The following is a 15,352-nucleotide window of genomic DNA, read 5'->3' as shown; positions in this document are numbered from 1 at the left end:
CCGAGATGGTTATTCCCAGCCCAAGCAACTTCTTTCAAACCTTCTATAAGAAGCACCTTGATCCCTCTGCCTTACACACCCTGTTTATGGAACAGAATCAGGACGAAAATCATACCATGCAGTATCCCATTGAGCAAGTTGCCCCGCGCAGCCATATACCGTTCGTCTCCCTGCTACTCAGCCATCCGCCATGCATCCACCCATTATCTGAAAGGTTATATATACATCACCAGCCTCTTCTACCAAATGGTGGTTGCGTGGGAGGCACCTGGATTCATCAGGGCAGGATTGCTAGCACCATGGGTCAAGCGTGCCTCTCCGGTGTGATGATGAATGTTACGGATTAATTGCAACTAGTATAGCGTCCAAAACTGCAGAGTCTCGGATGTTTGAGCCTGTGCATAAACATTACAATAACTATCCCATGTGAATGTCAGAACTGAATCTACCCGCCATGAGTTCGACCAAGAAAGATACCCAAAACCCGGCTGGCTACGAGGCTACCAAAGTGGAGTGATGGGCCGATCATATAGTACCTCACACCAATATTTTGCAGATATTTGTCACGGTTACTAGGCGTACAACCTATCCCGGGGCAGTCATCAAGTTGTCCAACATTCAGACCTTGATATTCGACGAAGCCGATACGATGCTCGAGAGTGGCTTCCTGGGTGTTTGTGAAGCACATTGTTCGACACATTACATCAGAGAGGCAACATGGCAGGAAATGTGCTTCTTTACGCATTGGCACCTACTCGAATTTTCCTCTCCACTTCCACATATAAATAGCGCCCTCTGAAATAGTCTACCGGCGCTCACGGCTGTTGTTACTATCAGTATTCAACCAACTCAAGCCGATATCAAGCTACCCAAATCAACTGGCTGGATACGAGAACATAATATGTATCGTCACCACTAAGCAGGCACAGCATCTATTTTGACGAAAAGCTGCGATACTCGTGAGGGATTACAACAAACACGGTCAACAAGAACAGCAACTTTTCACCGCGATCAGTCCACCGCTAGTCCTAAGAATACGTTCTCGGGTTTTCCTTTGCACGCTGCCAGAGTGAATTATTCCAACCGTCAAGCCACTATATGGAGCTTTACAGAGAGCAGAACAGGACGCTTGATGGTTTGATGGACTACACGGATCCGCCAGGTGTTTAACACTAGTGGTACCCTAGGCATCTCAATTTCCAGCTCACCCTCCTCCGCAAGGATACTACAAAAGGCTTCTTAAAGATGGTTATGTGAAAGGACATCGAACAGAAGGAGAAATGCTTGGACCGGTACCGAAATGACCTTTCATCACATGCAGCCAATACGAACTCCTCACTGCTGCTCAAACAATGGGGCTTCCAGCAGCATTGCATAGTTGCACCTGCAGATTCGATACTCAGTCACTCGTATAGGCATGACATAACGGGTCTGTCAGAAACAGACGTCCTCCCTTCATCAAACGAACGAGACGAGTGTGGTTTTTACGTTGTCGACGACGAAGTTGATTTCCAAACAGAGAGGCTGAAGAAATTCGAACGCGCTGAAGTCAGGCGGCACGGCTGCTGTTTTGGGCTGCTTTGGCACTAAAGAAGTCTTTCTATTCCTCGTGTCATTGTGACCATGACATCGGCCGTATATCCGCATCCAGGTAGCTGAGGGATTTGGTAACCCGTGTCCGATGCTTCCCAATAATTTGTCGTGCGCGCTGCTGTGGCTCCATTAGCAGAAGAATAAGGGTATGAAGTATTTCATACATATGACCCATTTCTTTCGTCGGGAGAACGATTTGTGCCATGAAGAAGAAGTGCTTTTCCGGTCAAAACAGCGTTTTCGCCAAGTAGGCCAAAACGATATATCGCTGGCTACACAGCAGCAGGAATGACTTGATGTTTTTCAACATTTCCTAACCAAGCCGATGCTGATTACGGCAACTCCAAAAGCAGCCTGTCTTCCTCTGGCAATACTCCATGGTCATCACTATTACTCACTCGGGACACTATCGAATCCACCAGCCAGCGACTGGAAGAAAATGGTCCTAAGATGTGTTCGTTGAACGCATAGACTGGCCTAGTATCCCATTACTTGGGGTACAGATATGAAACTCGTACCAATAAGTCATTCCCGATACGTGCTACATTACTCAGGTATATATCTTGCGGGCGTCTTCTGCTTTGAGAAGGTGAAGCCCAATCCCCTCGAGGAGAATCTTGTCTACACTTTTGATATTGGTTGGATCCCATAGCGGGCGCATACATACAGGATGTTTATAATGACTCCATCGATATCCTCACTCTTACCACTGTGTCGCACATAATGATTCTAAGAGTGGATTGTGAAAGCAGAGGATATGCTAGCGTGATTCTAAGCAAAGCTAACTCGGGGTCATGTCGGGCGAAACAGATCAATTGGTCTTGTACCTCAAGATGCATGCGCCGATAATCTCATTGCACATGAAGGAGCAGACTTCTCACAAGCGATCTCGATGCAACGCGGCTCCGAAGGTGTTCATCTACACCGGCCATCCTTTGTGATACGGAACTCATCGACTCCTACTACTACCCAACTTCTCAGGTCGTCGAATCTTGCAGGCTTGGCTGTGCCATTGGCCACATAGTCAGACGTTCATCGAGATGTCTGACAAGTTCCTGAGCATATCCTCGTGTGGTACACTCCTACGTGGACATTCTATGATTGCAGAAGTTCCACGCTGCAGACGTTCAATCAGGACTTTACTGGACACTGTCTATACTTCCTGTCTAAGGCCCAGTCATCCAAGCTTCTATCTCTGGAACCGAACACCAAGTACGCAATGAACATACAGACTGCTATAGCAAGTATCAATCAGCACAGCAATCTTTCCATCTACTCTTCCACGGTATCATCGAAGTCAGGATGTCGCAACATTCTAGCATCAGTTTGGCTGCCGTGGAAACGACAGCTTCACAACTGCCTTTAGTAGCCTGGGGACACGGCAGTCTCTCTCACTGGGCTATCTTTTCTGCCTTATCAACTGGGCGGAACGAAAGGAAGGATCTCCCACATTAGCTATAAAGCTGAAAAGTGGGCATCTTTATATACTACATCTGCTCAGCTATTTAGCTGTCCAAACATCCTTTCAATATCCCCAGTAGCGGAGCCATCAGATCCTTCAATATACCGGACGCCTTGGCTACCACTTTCGCACAAGTCGAGGATGCAGCGACCCATGTGTTTGAGGATTACAGGAGGTATACATCACATCATTACTCGAAACTGTCAGTGGTCTGATGAAGATGGGGTTCCTAATGTGGGTTGCTCTGTGTTTGTGAGCACGGAAAGTCTGCATATGGCTCTTACAAATGGCAGAAGTAATGCTGCTGCTCTGAGTTGTGGAGGAAGGCTATTAAAGAGCAAATAATGTCGACGCGCTGACAGCTAGATCTAAATATCGCGTCTAGTCGGCCAGGCGACAGAGAGATATATGTCCCAACGGTAACTATACAATACTCTTCCTCTGGTGCTACGACACCTAAATTATGCTATCGAAGATAATATATGGGCGAAGTTCTATCTTCGGGTTAACGGTAAAGTAGACACGAGTTGGATGAAAAGAAAAGGCGGGGTCCCCCATCCCACTGGCTCTTTGGCCTCCTGGGCCCACCCGTTGAAAAACAATCCCAATATGATTGCAGGCGCTAGGACATAAGCCAATGAAAGCTACGTTGATGCTAGGCTAGAAATGCAAGGAGACCACATCAAGGAACGAGCTTACTGTGGCGCAGTAGGCCTGCGTATGTTTGCTTTTTGGCGTACCTCATAAAAGGCGACAACCCCTTCAAGTCAAGTTCCCACTATCTTAACGCTCTCGGGAGAATATTACATAGCTGCAGCTTCCTGAGCTCAAACGCGCATAAGAAATGAGTACATCCTGGACGTACAACTGTTCAGGCCCCCGTCCAGAATGGATTGTCAACAGTGATATCACAGGCATCGGGGTAAGCTGGTACTGAACAGTACGCAAGGCTGGTCTAATCTGCATTCTACAGGTGGTGCTAAGCTATACTATAACAGCGGGATTAGTCGTCGTTGTTCTCTCACTGTACTACCTTGTTGCATATGATCCCTGCTATGATCCATTCTGGGGGTCCAGAAGGCAAAATGCACTCAGAGCTTTCTATCCTAACCCAGTAGATGAACGCATACTAGAGGTGGTGAGACGGACAGTCATGGCTTGCCTGGGAGCATTTGGATACAACTCCACTAATCACACAAATTTTGAGAAAGCATTCATCAAGGTTTGTTCCAATTAAGCCTTCATGGTTATGGTTTGTCGTTCTATCCTGACGTATATCATACACGCAGACTATCACCGCATTCAGCGACATGCAGCTCTTGGCTGGCTATTCGATAATGATCAGTGGCTTTTCACAGCTTGGATCTGGTCTACAAGTATTCTACTGGCAAGCTGTAGTAGGTCTGACTTGGTTCTCTACCCTTACACATCTCTCTTGCCTAACAGTATTACGCCATCATCTTTACATTCACCCCTCCGAGCGTACATGGCGACTGGCCGCCATGGCTATATTATGTGTCCTCTTGGCGATTGGTCTAGGATTTACCGGAAACTATGACTGGAGCTTGAGCGGTGGCGACAGGCCCCACTTTGATGATGCTGCAATTTGCTATATTCGGATCAAACCACTATTCGGGCAATCTTTCTATCTCATGCTACTGTCGATACTGCTCATCACTTTCTCATTTGTGGTGCGCATGGTCAAGCTTCATCGAGTTCTCTCAGTAGATATCTTCGCCAAGGCAAGGGTGAGGTTCAGCCGCTGGACATTCACGTGCTTGAGAATTGTGCATGACTGGTCGGATGCAGCAGCCCAACCACCTAAACTGAAGTGCATGCTCTGTTACTATCCACTATTAGCAGCCAATCTATCGGCAGCTCTACTTATCGATGGATGGGCATCTGTCTTCATGGAGGCTAGTCATCCTTCTTCCTTACCCGCTTTTCGAGCCCTATCTGACAATTTTGGTCCAGGTTTGCTGGGTAGTCGTAGCCTATTTCTGGGGTGTTTATCGCTTGATTGCCACATTTGAGATGATACCAAAACCGACTGGATTCCTCAATGGTTCCAGCGATTGGACGTTCGGGCAGGTTATTGCGATTCTATTGCTTGCCGGGCCCCTACTAACTATAGTGGAATCATTTCGCCTTGATGATGGTAAGTAGATCTCGGACTGTAGTACATAAACGAGGTACTAACCATCTCCTGAACTACTAGACGCAGGACGAGGGAGGTACCATCCTACGGGAGAAACAACGCATGAACTCTTAGCTCAAGATGTAACCACGGTCCAGGCAATGCCCTCCGCTTCCGGTAGTTCGGGTCCCTGTCTCGCACCCTCCGAAAACAGTGGGCTTCTTGGGCATATGACCTGGAGCTCATACAGCAGCACCCTAGACACTGCCTGTATCTATTGCATGCTCATATCGATTCCAATTCTGCTGTTCCTTATCTACGGCGCTGTGGGCGTCGGCTCTTTCACGCAATCATTCGCTTTATTCGGTGCAGGTTATTCCTGTTACTTCTTTCTATTTGCTCCGGTAATTGGCCTTTGGGAGCTGATCCTCTTATCTTTGGCATTTAAGGGTACATCCAACGGGCAGAGTCCATGGATAAGGCCTACCCTACGGCTTCTTGGCGTTTCCTTTTTTCCTTCCTCGTACCTGTCCTTTTTCATCTATGTTACATTGACTGAATTCCCTTCCATGAGCCTTGCCTGGCTGGGTATTACACAGGCAACTCTCGTGGTATTTTACGGGCTTTTTGCAACTCTACAGGCATACCTTAATCGTCACTAAATATGCGTCATTATGTTTTCTTATATCTTTTTACAGCATAACCCTCAGTGTGTTTGCAGGTACGAATCACCCGGGAGTCGTGATCAGAGGCGCCCCGAAAATGAGAGCCATGCTTCTAATTTAGAGAGATCGGGTATTTTTGAAGAGGAGAGGGGGGGCGCATGCGCCGATGTTATATGTGTATCAGGAAGGAGCAGACTTCTGATAAGCGACCTCGACGATGCGGCTGAGGAGTATCATCAATAACCATCATCCTTTGTGGCACGGTACTCATCGACTCCTACTATCACCCAACTTCGCATTTCGTCAACTTCTGCAGGCTTGGTTGCGCCGTTGGACACGTAGTCGGGCTCTCATCGATATATATGACAAGTTTTGAGCATATTCTTGTTTTGTACATTCCTATGTGGACATTTTCTGATTGCAGAAATTACAGCCTGCAGACATTCAAGTGGTCTGTTTAAGTTAAAGTTGCTAATGTAGGTTGCTCTGTTTTTGTAAACAGCGAAGTTAGAAATGGCAGAAGTAAAGCTGCTGCTCTAAGTAGTTGAGGAATCCTAGCAAATGTCGTGTCTACCCGATCAGCCGACGGGAAAATATCCCAAACATGGTGTACATGATGCACTACATGCAATCGACTCTATATCAGGCCCACGGTGGATTCTAAGATCAATTACAAATGATAGTCAAGTACTCAATTATTTGAGCGACTAGGAAGGATTCAAGATTACCCTATCAAGTGAACCAGAATCTGAACAATGAACGATATGATGGTTATGTTCTAGCACTAAGTTAAAACATGAAAGTGAACCAAACAAAGCATCCACTGTTTTTTACTCCAAGTACAGTCCTCTCACAGGCAGACATCTCCTCCATATATACCATCAATTCCTTCTTAACACCCAGTTGCCATTCTCCATCTCCTTCCTTCCCATTCTCGACTTCAATCACACTGTGCACTCTCATGTCAGTTATTTATCAATCTTCTCTTCTTCTTCAGCAATAAAACAAATACCTTCTCAAAGAATAAACATCTACTCCTTCTGACATCCACACTTCTTACACTGGTCCTTGTAACCAGACTCCACCAGGTACGTGCCATAAGAGTCACACTTCGAATGGGGCGTCAAGCAGTGGGAATCCGGGTCAAGACCCCCAGTGCAGTGGATGGTGTACTTGGCTCGAGCGGCCAGTTCAACACGGTTCGGCTCAGGGTCGGCCACTGGGGTTGCGGAGACCATGGTGGCCAGGAAGGCAGTGGTAATGGCGAAAGATGTCAAGCGCATGGTGGGCGATTGGGGTCAGAAGGTTCTTAAGCAGAGAAGAGTATCTGATGAGGGATGGAGCTGTGGATGAGGATGAAAGTATCTGGAGTATGGAGTGCCATGAGCCTTTTATATCTTGAGCTGGATGTGTGCTATAGTTCTCGGTATATGTGCTTCTGGTGAACTGCTGCATGGTGGCCAACTATCACCGTGCTGACGACGCTGATCTGAGGCTGAACTACTGCATTCTCTGGATACCTTGGTTGGGGGCTTGCTCGGTGGGAAGAGACTCCGGGATTGAAGTTCAGACTGGGATATGGCACGCCTGATTATCAGCCTCGGTTGTGTAACGTCGACGAGGCTATTGATGAAGCTCTCATGGCGAGCACTGAAGTGGCCTTACAGTGTTGTGATAGGGTGTTAGCTTTCACATGTTGTTGAAGCAGCGTGAATACTCACCGATGGTGTCAGAATAAACCTAACACAAGCAAAGAACCCCCAAAGAAAGCCGGGCCTGAACTCCCCAAGACCATGATGCCCGGATTGTTCCTGAGACTATAGGGCTGACAGGCGGAACCTCCCTGGACCAAAAGCAGGGAAATATCTGCTTGCTTGGATGATCCGCGGGGTCTTGTGTAACACAAGGCACTGAATAGCAAACAAGCTCAATCCAGTGCAGTCAGACCCCCAAAGAGCAAGATAAACCGATTGGCAGGTGATATATCCCAGCAACCCTGCATTGTTATCATGTGACTCCCAATATGGTTATATTCCCAGTCCACTAACCCTGAAACACACTCTCTCTCCTGCATTCTTCCATCCGTTAGATCATCCTTCCCAGCACCCTCATCCATCAATTAACATCCTCAAGTCAAGCAAACTCCATCAATTCCATCAATTCCATTTACAAGGGAACAACTATCAATAACATTATGTCAACCATGTTCCGACTCGCACCCCCACCTCGCCATCCAGACGAGTTCTTCACCCCCGGCTGGGACGCAGAAAGCAACCGCCCCGTCGTGGACGGAAAATACCACGACCCCAAGACCGGCGAACTCCGTCCCGCCATAGGCCGCCAGTTCGCCGGGCCCCCCGCGGTCGATATTATCATCACCAACCTCCATGAGGAGTCGTGTGGCCGCGTGTATCGTGCGCAGCTTCCCTTTCGCGTTGAAAGGCTGCTCGTGTGGATTATGGGGGTCGTTGAGGATCGCAAGCTCCAGCTGGATTCGCTTAATGCGACCCCGTATGCGATCCGGGTGGTGCTTGCGCATGAGTTGACGGGAGGGGAGTTTACGGAGGTGGCGTCAACGATGGCAAAGGGGATTTTGTACCAGGAGGGACCGGTGAAGAGGGATGATGTTGTGGCGTAGTGAGACTGCGGTGTGATTGAGAGCGTTCGTTTGCTACTTGCGGGGTGAGATGTGTGAGACGGGGCAAGGAATGCTAGTCTACGACTTTACTTGGTCATTTGCTTGGGACTGGGCTGTCAGATTGGAGGTTTGACTGGTGTGGGTTGCCTGATAGGGCTCAATGCTGTGTAACCTACCTTTCGATAGTCTGGAGCTTTGCTTTAATGAAGCATGCTGTCTGTCGTATACGAGGTTTCATCACATTAACTGGTTTAGAACGTTATCTGTACGGCACTGTCACCTAGGCAGCCAGATTTAGTGCATTCAATGTGGTGTGGCTTGACTATCATATAGACGAGTGAGTGTGATCACCGAGGCAGAGATCCTGGGTAAGCTTCCACACCTTGAATGGTATTTTTTAGATATTCGATTCACGCCCTTACTCTACGTAGCGGGAAAAATCCTTCTAAGTTAATGCCAGAGACTTTGATACAAAGAGTCAGGTTTGAAGGAGGTATCGATTCTAATGCTTTAATCTACCCAGTGGTTAGGTAGATCCACATATCCCAATCATTACCGACCACCTTAAGCAAGGCCTTCAGCCTTTTCAATCTCCTCTCTGCTCAAACACCACTTCTTTTGCAGGTCAGCATCAAGCGCCAAGGCATACACATCCTTCGGCCACCACTCTCCCCAGCTCGTCAGGAAGATCTGCTCCGGATCGGACGGGAAGTCGGTCACGAAAAAGGCGCGGAGGAGGTTCTGGGCTCCTACAGACGTCCGTCAGCAAGCCAGCGTAAGCAATAAGCAACGGGATGATCATTACCCTCAGGAATAGTCTTTGCATCAGTCATGTTCATGGTCAACCCCATTTGCGTAGCAAGATTAGTGCTGGGAATTAGACCCGGCGAAACAGCAACAACCTTGCAAGAAGGCAGTTCCCGGCGCCAGTAGAACGCACCCAACAGCTGCGCGAACTTCGAGGCACTGTACACTACGCGGTAGCCTGCGCCGGAGTTGGCTTTCAGGTCCACGTCAAGGGTTGCTATACCATAAGCAGTCAATAATTGCCAGTGTAGACTACCAGGCTACGTGCAGGGAAACTTACCCGGATCCTGGTCTCTCACACCGCGGATGGCGCCAGAAGAAACGAAAACAACCCGTGACTGCGATGCGGACAGCACGTCACGGAGCAAGTGGACCAAATAATGCTGGGCTGTTGTAATCGTTAGTGAAACCATTTTCTATCGAGTAATCATGGTCTGTCAATATCCCACGTACCTAGATGGTTAACCACATAACCCTGACACCATTGCGATCCATTCGGACCGGGGCCTTCTGCCTTGTCCAAAGTGCCAGCACAGAGGAAGAGATAAGCCAGCTTCTCTGATCCCAGCTTGGAGAGGACATTCTCTGCGAAAGTCTGTACACTCTTCAGGGATAGGAGGTCGAGTGGAAAGACTGTGACTGTGTGTTTAGAAGTGTCATAGTTGAGGCTATCATAAGCAGCCTGAACCTTGGCGGTGTCTCGTGCACCCAGGATGAAGTTGTATGGCTCGGCTTGCTCAAGCAATTGCTTGATTGTTTCGAAGCCCTGTGGCGATTTAGAGTCACATGCATGAAGGGGATAGTTCGTAAGGTGTTAACTTACCAGGCCCGAGGATATGCCAGTTGCTACGATTGTCTTTGCCATGGTTATTGGGGTTAGCTTGGCAGGTTTGTTGGTTTGCAATGAGGTTATTCTGGGATTCCGAAGTCGCACCAAATGCCCCGCGCTGGTATCAAGTGGAGCGATGATGTCATGTGTTTGGATGTCTTGGCATTGAATGTATGTTTATCCAGACTATAAGAAATTTATATGTTATTACTAGCCCTTTTACTGTACATGAATACACTCGCGCTTTATCTCATTTAGGTGCTCTCAAGATCACTTAGACCTTTTGAGTCAAATTGCTACTATTACTGGAAACTGGCATCATCCTGGTACGTAATCATGCCGCAAATATGTATTAGTTAATGTATAAAATGCCCTTAATGGCCCTTCTAACAAACAGATTTCCACTTTCCCTATCAGTCATTGTGAGCGAAATAGTCCAAATAGTAGTTACGCTTTCAGTTCAATGTTCTTCTGGTACCCATGTGCATCAGATTTGGGATCCATGGCACTAATCCCAGCCCAAAAAACAGAATAGGCAAGTAAAGCAAGCCTCTGTTGCTGGACGTCATTACTACCATAGTCGCAGGGGAATGTGTTGCTCGTCTTATTGCGGTGAATCTGGCATGTTGTAGCAATGTGATGCCAATTTAACAGCAGGATGGTATGTATCCACCTGAAGTTTACAACGCCTGTCATTGCATTTTGTGACAACCAGACTAAATGCTGTAGTGAGATACTAAATGAGTATACTAGATCCTTAGTTGTAAATTAGATTCTTTGTAACGGTGGCAACGAATAGATAGATTGTCCATGCATCCGTGCCTTGTATCCCACACGGTATCGGCCGTCCGACGGGATCCCGCACATTCCGGCCCTGGGTTCAGTTGTATCTCCGTCTTACGGATTGCATGCCAATCACGTAGGGAACATACTATCTTCGTGATTGGGTGCTTCGTTTGAAACCATTCGTTGGAGTAGCAGAGTGGCCCCAACACCCGCAGACAGAGATCTACGCCACACGGCGCCCCCGAGATCTGTAAGTCCCAGCTATCTACATGGTTACTCTCCTTTGGTCTTATCTTGCTGGAAGCATCGAACTAGAGACACTGGGTCCATCTGCTATAGCACGCAACCGGAAGGTAGCAGCTTAGATCCCGTCATTCAGCTGAATCCTGTCGTAGGCAACACACGTTCATCCTAGTAGGTGACATCCCCTCATTTGTGTCTGAGATGTAGTTAGCAATTGACCTTCATTGAGGGCCATGCTCATGGGTGAGGGGAGGCGTGGGGGCTACTGACCTGTTCTACTATCACCATCCTACATAGATATAGACCAAGACCAAAACATATAAAGCTGAGCATCTGCTCCATCTTGATCCCTTTCTATCAGCAAAAATTATCAAGCTCATGTCTTCCATCCATCATACTCTACTCTCTACCCACTGGTCTTTAGATCTCAACTCTTCATTTCCCATCCACAATGCAGCTCATTAACGCAATGGCATGAGAAGCCATACCGGCGAGACATTTGAATGTAGTAGTAACAGTAGCTGGAAGTACAGCAGTAGCAGCCGACTATGGTCTGGGGCTATTGGAACAATAGGAACGGACAGTGATACTGTAGAGAAGAGAAGCAGGCAGAGACAGAAAAATGTGTTGGACGAGAGCCTTGTTACTAGCTACTTCACTAGTGGAAAGCACTCTACCCAGAATGGAAGCCCCGAGCAGGCCCCGGATTTATTAGAGCCCCAGCCCCTCTTTTCGTGCCTTGAAACGCTGATATATCAAAAGTTCCTCCCCATATCCTCTCTCAGTTACATTGTCCTCGACTCAAGCCGGAATTAACACCAAACACCATCTTCCCCTCGATCACACAATCAAACATACCTATACATCATGTTCCACCTCCCCAGAGTCCCGACCACCGACCAAATCCCTACGCTTATGCATCATATCATCGATGAACTCACCCTAACGCGTAATTCAATACTCAAAACTATCACCCCCGATACAGCCACCTTCGCCAATACCCTTCTCCCACTGGCACAGACCGAGAATGCTGTCCAAGGCCAGCTAGCCATGATCGATATGCTCCAGTACGGCGCTCCACTGCGAGAAACCCAGGATGCCGTTCACTCAGCCTTGAGCCACTATGCTGAAGCACAGGCGGGGTGGATCGCCAGTGGGGATTACTTCCGTCTGCTCCAAGCTGTCCGCCACAATCAAGAGGACTTTGAGTCATTAGATGCAGAATCACGACATTTGCTCGAGCGTGAGTTGTTAGTGTACCGCATGGCAGGGCATGGAGCATTGGACGCTGATGACGTGGAGGGCTTCTTGCAGGAGGGGGCGAGTATTGGACAGTTAGAGAGGAAGTTCCAGGAAAACTTATCAAGGGAGAATGGAGGAGTATGGTTTTCTCGGGATGACTTGGAGGGAGTTCCTGCGAGTGACTTGGGGAAGTGGACCTCGGATGGTGCTGGTGGTGAGGAAGGAAAAGAAAAGATATTTGTGCCCTTCGCCAATGGAGGTACTCTGGCGGTGTTGACCTATGCCCGTCGCCCTGAGACTCGGAAGAAGATGTTTCTGGCTGATAATCAGAAGCTCAAGAGCAATCAGCCCTTGTTTGAGGAAATCATCCGCCGACGAGCTCGGCGGGCTCATCAATTGCACCATCCTACCCACGCTGGGTATCGGCTGCAGCAACGAATGGTGAAGGATCCAGAATGGCTAGCCGGGTTTCTGGATGACCTTAAGGTAACACTTGGTCCCCGGGGCAGAGACGAAATTGCGGTATTACAGCAAAGAAGACTGAAGGATCTGGGAGAGAAGCTTGATACAGATGGTATGGGGTTTCCTCCGTGGGATAAACCCTATTACATGCGGCTAGTAGAAGAGGAGGTTGCCATTGACAAGGTGCAGTTATCCGAGTTCTATCCCCTCGAGCAAACAGCTATAGGGATGTTGGGTATTTTTGCCTCGGTTTTGGGTCTTCAGTTCGAGCCTGTCGCAGCTGAGAAGGAGTCCCTCTGGCATGAGTCTGTTCAAGTATTCTCCGTCTGGGAGAGCACACCCGACAAGCAGTTTGCTGGCTACCTCTATTTTGATTTGCTGTGGAGAGAGAACAAGTATCGCGGTAATCAAAGTGTGAATCTGCAATGTGTATGCGCCAAACTCAGCCTGTGATATACTGCGCTCGATTCAGACTAACAGAAGATGCCAGGGCTATCTTCGGCCAGATGGCAGTCGGCAATATCCTGCTACAATTCTTATGTGCTCTTTCCCGACTCCGACTCCCACCGGTTGTGCTTTGCTCAAGCATCACCAAGTCGTAACTCTGTTCCACGGTAAGCCCTAATCAGATACGCTTGACTCTAACTCTAACAGACACCAGAAATGGGCCATGGGATCCACGATCTCCTGGCACGAACGAAGTACGTCCGTTTTCATGGCTACCGGCTTCCCCCTGATTTTGGGGAGATGCCCAGTATGATGCTCGAGAACTGGTGCTGGATGAAAGAGGTTCTGCAGAGCCTCAGCTGTCACTACACCACTCTCGAAGATAATTATTTGAACGAGTGGCGCAAACAACATCCCGAGTCGCCTGACCCGCCAAAGAAGGTCCCTGGGGATTTAGTTGATCGCCTGATCAAGCACCGTTACCTCAACCGAGGGCTTTATCATCTGTACCAGCTGTATGTTTGCTTGGCGTCTCCAATTGTAACCACAACTGACATGAGCAGGTCAATCTCCATCTTCGACTTGCAAATCCATAGTCTCAAGACCGATGCAGAGATATCGGATCTAGATGCTCGGAAGCTCTGGTATGACCTCTGTGAGGAGGTTGAAAGCACGGACTTTTCCGAGTGCCGAGACGGCTATGCATTTGGCACGTTTAGCCATCTGACAGCGGGCTATGATGTCTGTTACTATGCTTATCTCATGTATGTTGTCACTTCCAGACCACTGGCTCAATTGTACGATTCGTGTGGACTAACTGTATAACAGCTGCACAGCAATGGCTCAAGATGTCTTTCTTTCTGTGTTTGCTGGCGATCCATTCCAGAAAGATAACTGGGCGAAGTATCGTCGCGAGATTCTACAGAATGGTGGCAGCCAGCAAGACTTGTTCCAGATGCTGGAGAGGTTCTTAGGTCGGCCGCCGAATATGAATGCCCTTGTGGAGGGCCTTAGGCGGGCAGATACCGAACCTTAGTATGAGAGGAGGAAAGTTAGCGATAAACTTGCAGTACATATAGACATAGGGCAGACTATGCATAGCAGAAGTGGATCAACTCTGCTTACTATTGAGCTGTTAGAAGCACCTTTCGACCCACGAAATACAGCATTGAAGTAGTACTACGGAAGCTTTGTTCCTATCTGTTACATCACCCTTTTTATGGGGGAATACGTAAAGAATCAGACACATCCTGTGTTCCCACCCCATGGAATCACGTCAGCTTGATTTGGGTTCAACATCCCCAGGAACCCGGGCGGCCCGAGCCTACCGAGGGCCACCAACGATGGAGGACCGCTTGGCATCCGATCTCTGCTTTACGATTCCTCTATCATGTCTATATTTCCCGTACAATTGATCCATGGTACTATAATGTAGGCTGGTTTTCATCAAATGCTCGGTAACTGTGCAGGCTTCCTACAAGGCTCGGGAATAGACACTGCAGGGCCATCGATGCATATAACCGACGGCACCTCCTTTTGGGCTGTGTTTAGTGGGTCCGGTAAGCCAGGCACTCCTGCGCAGCCATTCACAGCTTTAACTCGAAGACACGACCGAATAGTATCTTAATAGAGTTTGGGCACACATGACCACATGGGTTGAAGAACATGGCTTGCCCTCTCCGCACCGGTTAAAGGCTATCCCTAGTCAAAGGTAAACATCGTACGACGTGCACGGGTCGGTTGTTTGACTACTATATTCTATGCCAACTATACTTTTTGCAAAAAGGGCTTTCCTCCGGCTATATGAAACCTCCTAATACTAACCAATTCGCAAGGTCCGAAGTAATGACATCCAAGTTGTACCTCCGCGACTCTGACAACATTGAGTCCGGAAAAGCATTCAGCAACACCTAACAAAACAAACGTCCACCGGAATGCGGCACATCCATCTCCTCCACATTAACCGAAGATTATCCCAGAAGTAAAAAGATCCCTGAAGAAGAATGACGAACCGTGATGAGCGGGCAATCACAATTTTAGT

General features: G+C 48.2%; 6 protein-coding genes across 6 annotated transcripts; 4 read left to right on the top strand and 2 right to left on the bottom strand.

Annotated features, from left to right (window-relative positions):
* Window positions 1-3,650: 3,650 nt before the first annotated feature.
* On the top strand, window positions 3,651-5,507 carry ASPBRDRAFT_292366 (uncharacterized protein). Its single transcript, XM_067622634.1, has 4 exons — window positions 3,651-3,977; window positions 4,029-4,277; window positions 4,345-5,213; window positions 5,274-5,507. Exons 1-3 carry the CDS (start codon window positions 3,900-3,902, stop codon window positions 5,086-5,088), a joined length of 1,071 nt encoding a protein of 356 aa, XP_067476297.1. The 5' UTR covers window positions 3,651-3,899; the 3' UTR covers window positions 5,089-5,213; window positions 5,274-5,507.
* ASPBRDRAFT_132119 (uncharacterized protein) lies at window positions 5,090-5,854 on the top strand (the record flags this gene model as incomplete). The annotated part of the gene is made up of 2 exons (XM_067618402.1): window positions 5,090-5,213; window positions 5,280-5,854. The coding sequence occupies 2 exons, from the start codon at window positions 5,090-5,092 to the stop codon at window positions 5,852-5,854; spliced, it is 699 nt and encodes a 232-aa protein (XP_067476296.1).
* Window positions 5,855-6,604: 750 nt separating this feature from the next.
* Window positions 6,605-7,248, bottom strand: ASPBRDRAFT_46333 (uncharacterized protein). The gene is made up of 2 exons (XM_067625616.1): window positions 6,870-7,248; window positions 6,605-6,806 (listed from the first exon to the last, which is right to left on the bottom strand). Exon 1 carries the CDS (start codon window positions 7,138-7,140, stop codon window positions 6,889-6,891), a length of 252 nt encoding a protein of 83 aa, XP_067476295.1. The 5' UTR covers window positions 7,141-7,248; the 3' UTR covers window positions 6,605-6,806; window positions 6,870-6,888.
* Window positions 7,249-7,927: 679 nt separating this feature from the next.
* ASPBRDRAFT_46331 (uncharacterized protein) lies at window positions 7,928-8,881 on the top strand. The gene has a single exon (XM_067625615.1). The coding sequence runs from the start codon at window positions 8,052-8,054 to the stop codon at window positions 8,493-8,495; it is 444 nt and encodes a 147-aa protein (XP_067476294.1). The 5' UTR covers window positions 7,928-8,051; the 3' UTR covers window positions 8,496-8,881.
* A 178-nt stretch (window positions 8,882-9,059) lies between these two features.
* Window positions 9,060-10,167, bottom strand: ASPBRDRAFT_32780 (uncharacterized protein; the record flags this gene model as incomplete). Its single annotated transcript, XM_067623057.1, has 5 exons — window positions 9,060-9,244; window positions 9,301-9,519; window positions 9,583-9,690; window positions 9,756-10,068; window positions 10,126-10,167. 5 exons carry the CDS (start codon window positions 10,165-10,167, stop codon window positions 9,060-9,062), a joined length of 867 nt encoding a protein of 288 aa, XP_067476293.1.
* Window positions 10,168-11,699: 1,532 nt separating this feature from the next.
* On the top strand, window positions 11,700-14,495 carry ASPBRDRAFT_209462 (M3 family metallopeptidase). The gene is made up of 5 exons (XM_067621866.1): window positions 11,700-13,293; window positions 13,355-13,478; window positions 13,526-13,826; window positions 13,875-14,075; window positions 14,140-14,495. Exons 1-5 carry the CDS (start codon window positions 12,028-12,030, stop codon window positions 14,345-14,347), a joined length of 2,100 nt encoding a protein of 699 aa, XP_067476292.1. The 5' UTR covers window positions 11,700-12,027; the 3' UTR covers window positions 14,348-14,495.
* Window positions 14,496-15,352: the final 857 nt, after the last annotated feature.

This window comes from Aspergillus brasiliensis (assembly GCF_001889945.1).
Source record: "Aspergillus brasiliensis CBS 101740 unplaced genomic scaffold ASPBRscaffold_11, whole genome shotgun sequence".
NCBI lineage: Eukaryota > Fungi > Ascomycota > Eurotiomycetes > Eurotiales > Aspergillaceae > Aspergillus > Aspergillus brasiliensis.
Note: the sequence above shows the minus strand (reverse complement) of the source record. Positions and strands in the feature narration are given on the sequence as shown.

Excerpts from the sequence above, each read along its gene's own strand:
- ASPBRDRAFT_209462 (XM_067621866.1), top strand. The coding sequence starts at position 12,028 with ATGTTCCACCTCCCCAGAGTCCCGACCACCGACCAAATCCCTACGCTT. Across the intron at positions 13,294-13,354 it reads AAAGTGTGAATCTGCAATGT|GGCTATCTTCGGCCAGATGG; the intron begins GTATGCGCCAAA and ends AGAAGATGCCAG. Across the intron at positions 14,076-14,139 it reads TGTTACTATGCTTATCTCAT|CTGCACAGCAATGGCTCAAG; the intron begins GTATGTTGTCAC and ends ACTGTATAACAG.
- ASPBRDRAFT_292366 (XM_067622634.1), top strand. The coding sequence starts at position 3,900 with ATGAGTACATCCTGGACGTACAACTGTTCAGGCCCCCGTCCAGAATGG. Across the intron at positions 3,978-4,028 it reads GTGATATCACAGGCATCGGG|GTGGTGCTAAGCTATACTAT; the intron begins GTAAGCTGGTAC and ends TGCATTCTACAG. Across the intron at positions 4,278-4,344 it reads TTGAGAAAGCATTCATCAAG|ACTATCACCGCATTCAGCGA; the intron begins GTTTGTTCCAAT and ends TCATACACGCAG.
- ASPBRDRAFT_46333 (XM_067625616.1), bottom strand. The coding sequence starts at position 7,140 with ATGCGCTTGACATCTTTCGCCATTACCACTGCCTTCCTGGCCACCATG.
- ASPBRDRAFT_46331 (XM_067625615.1), top strand. The coding sequence starts at position 8,052 with ATGTCAACCATGTTCCGACTCGCACCCCCACCTCGCCATCCAGACGAG.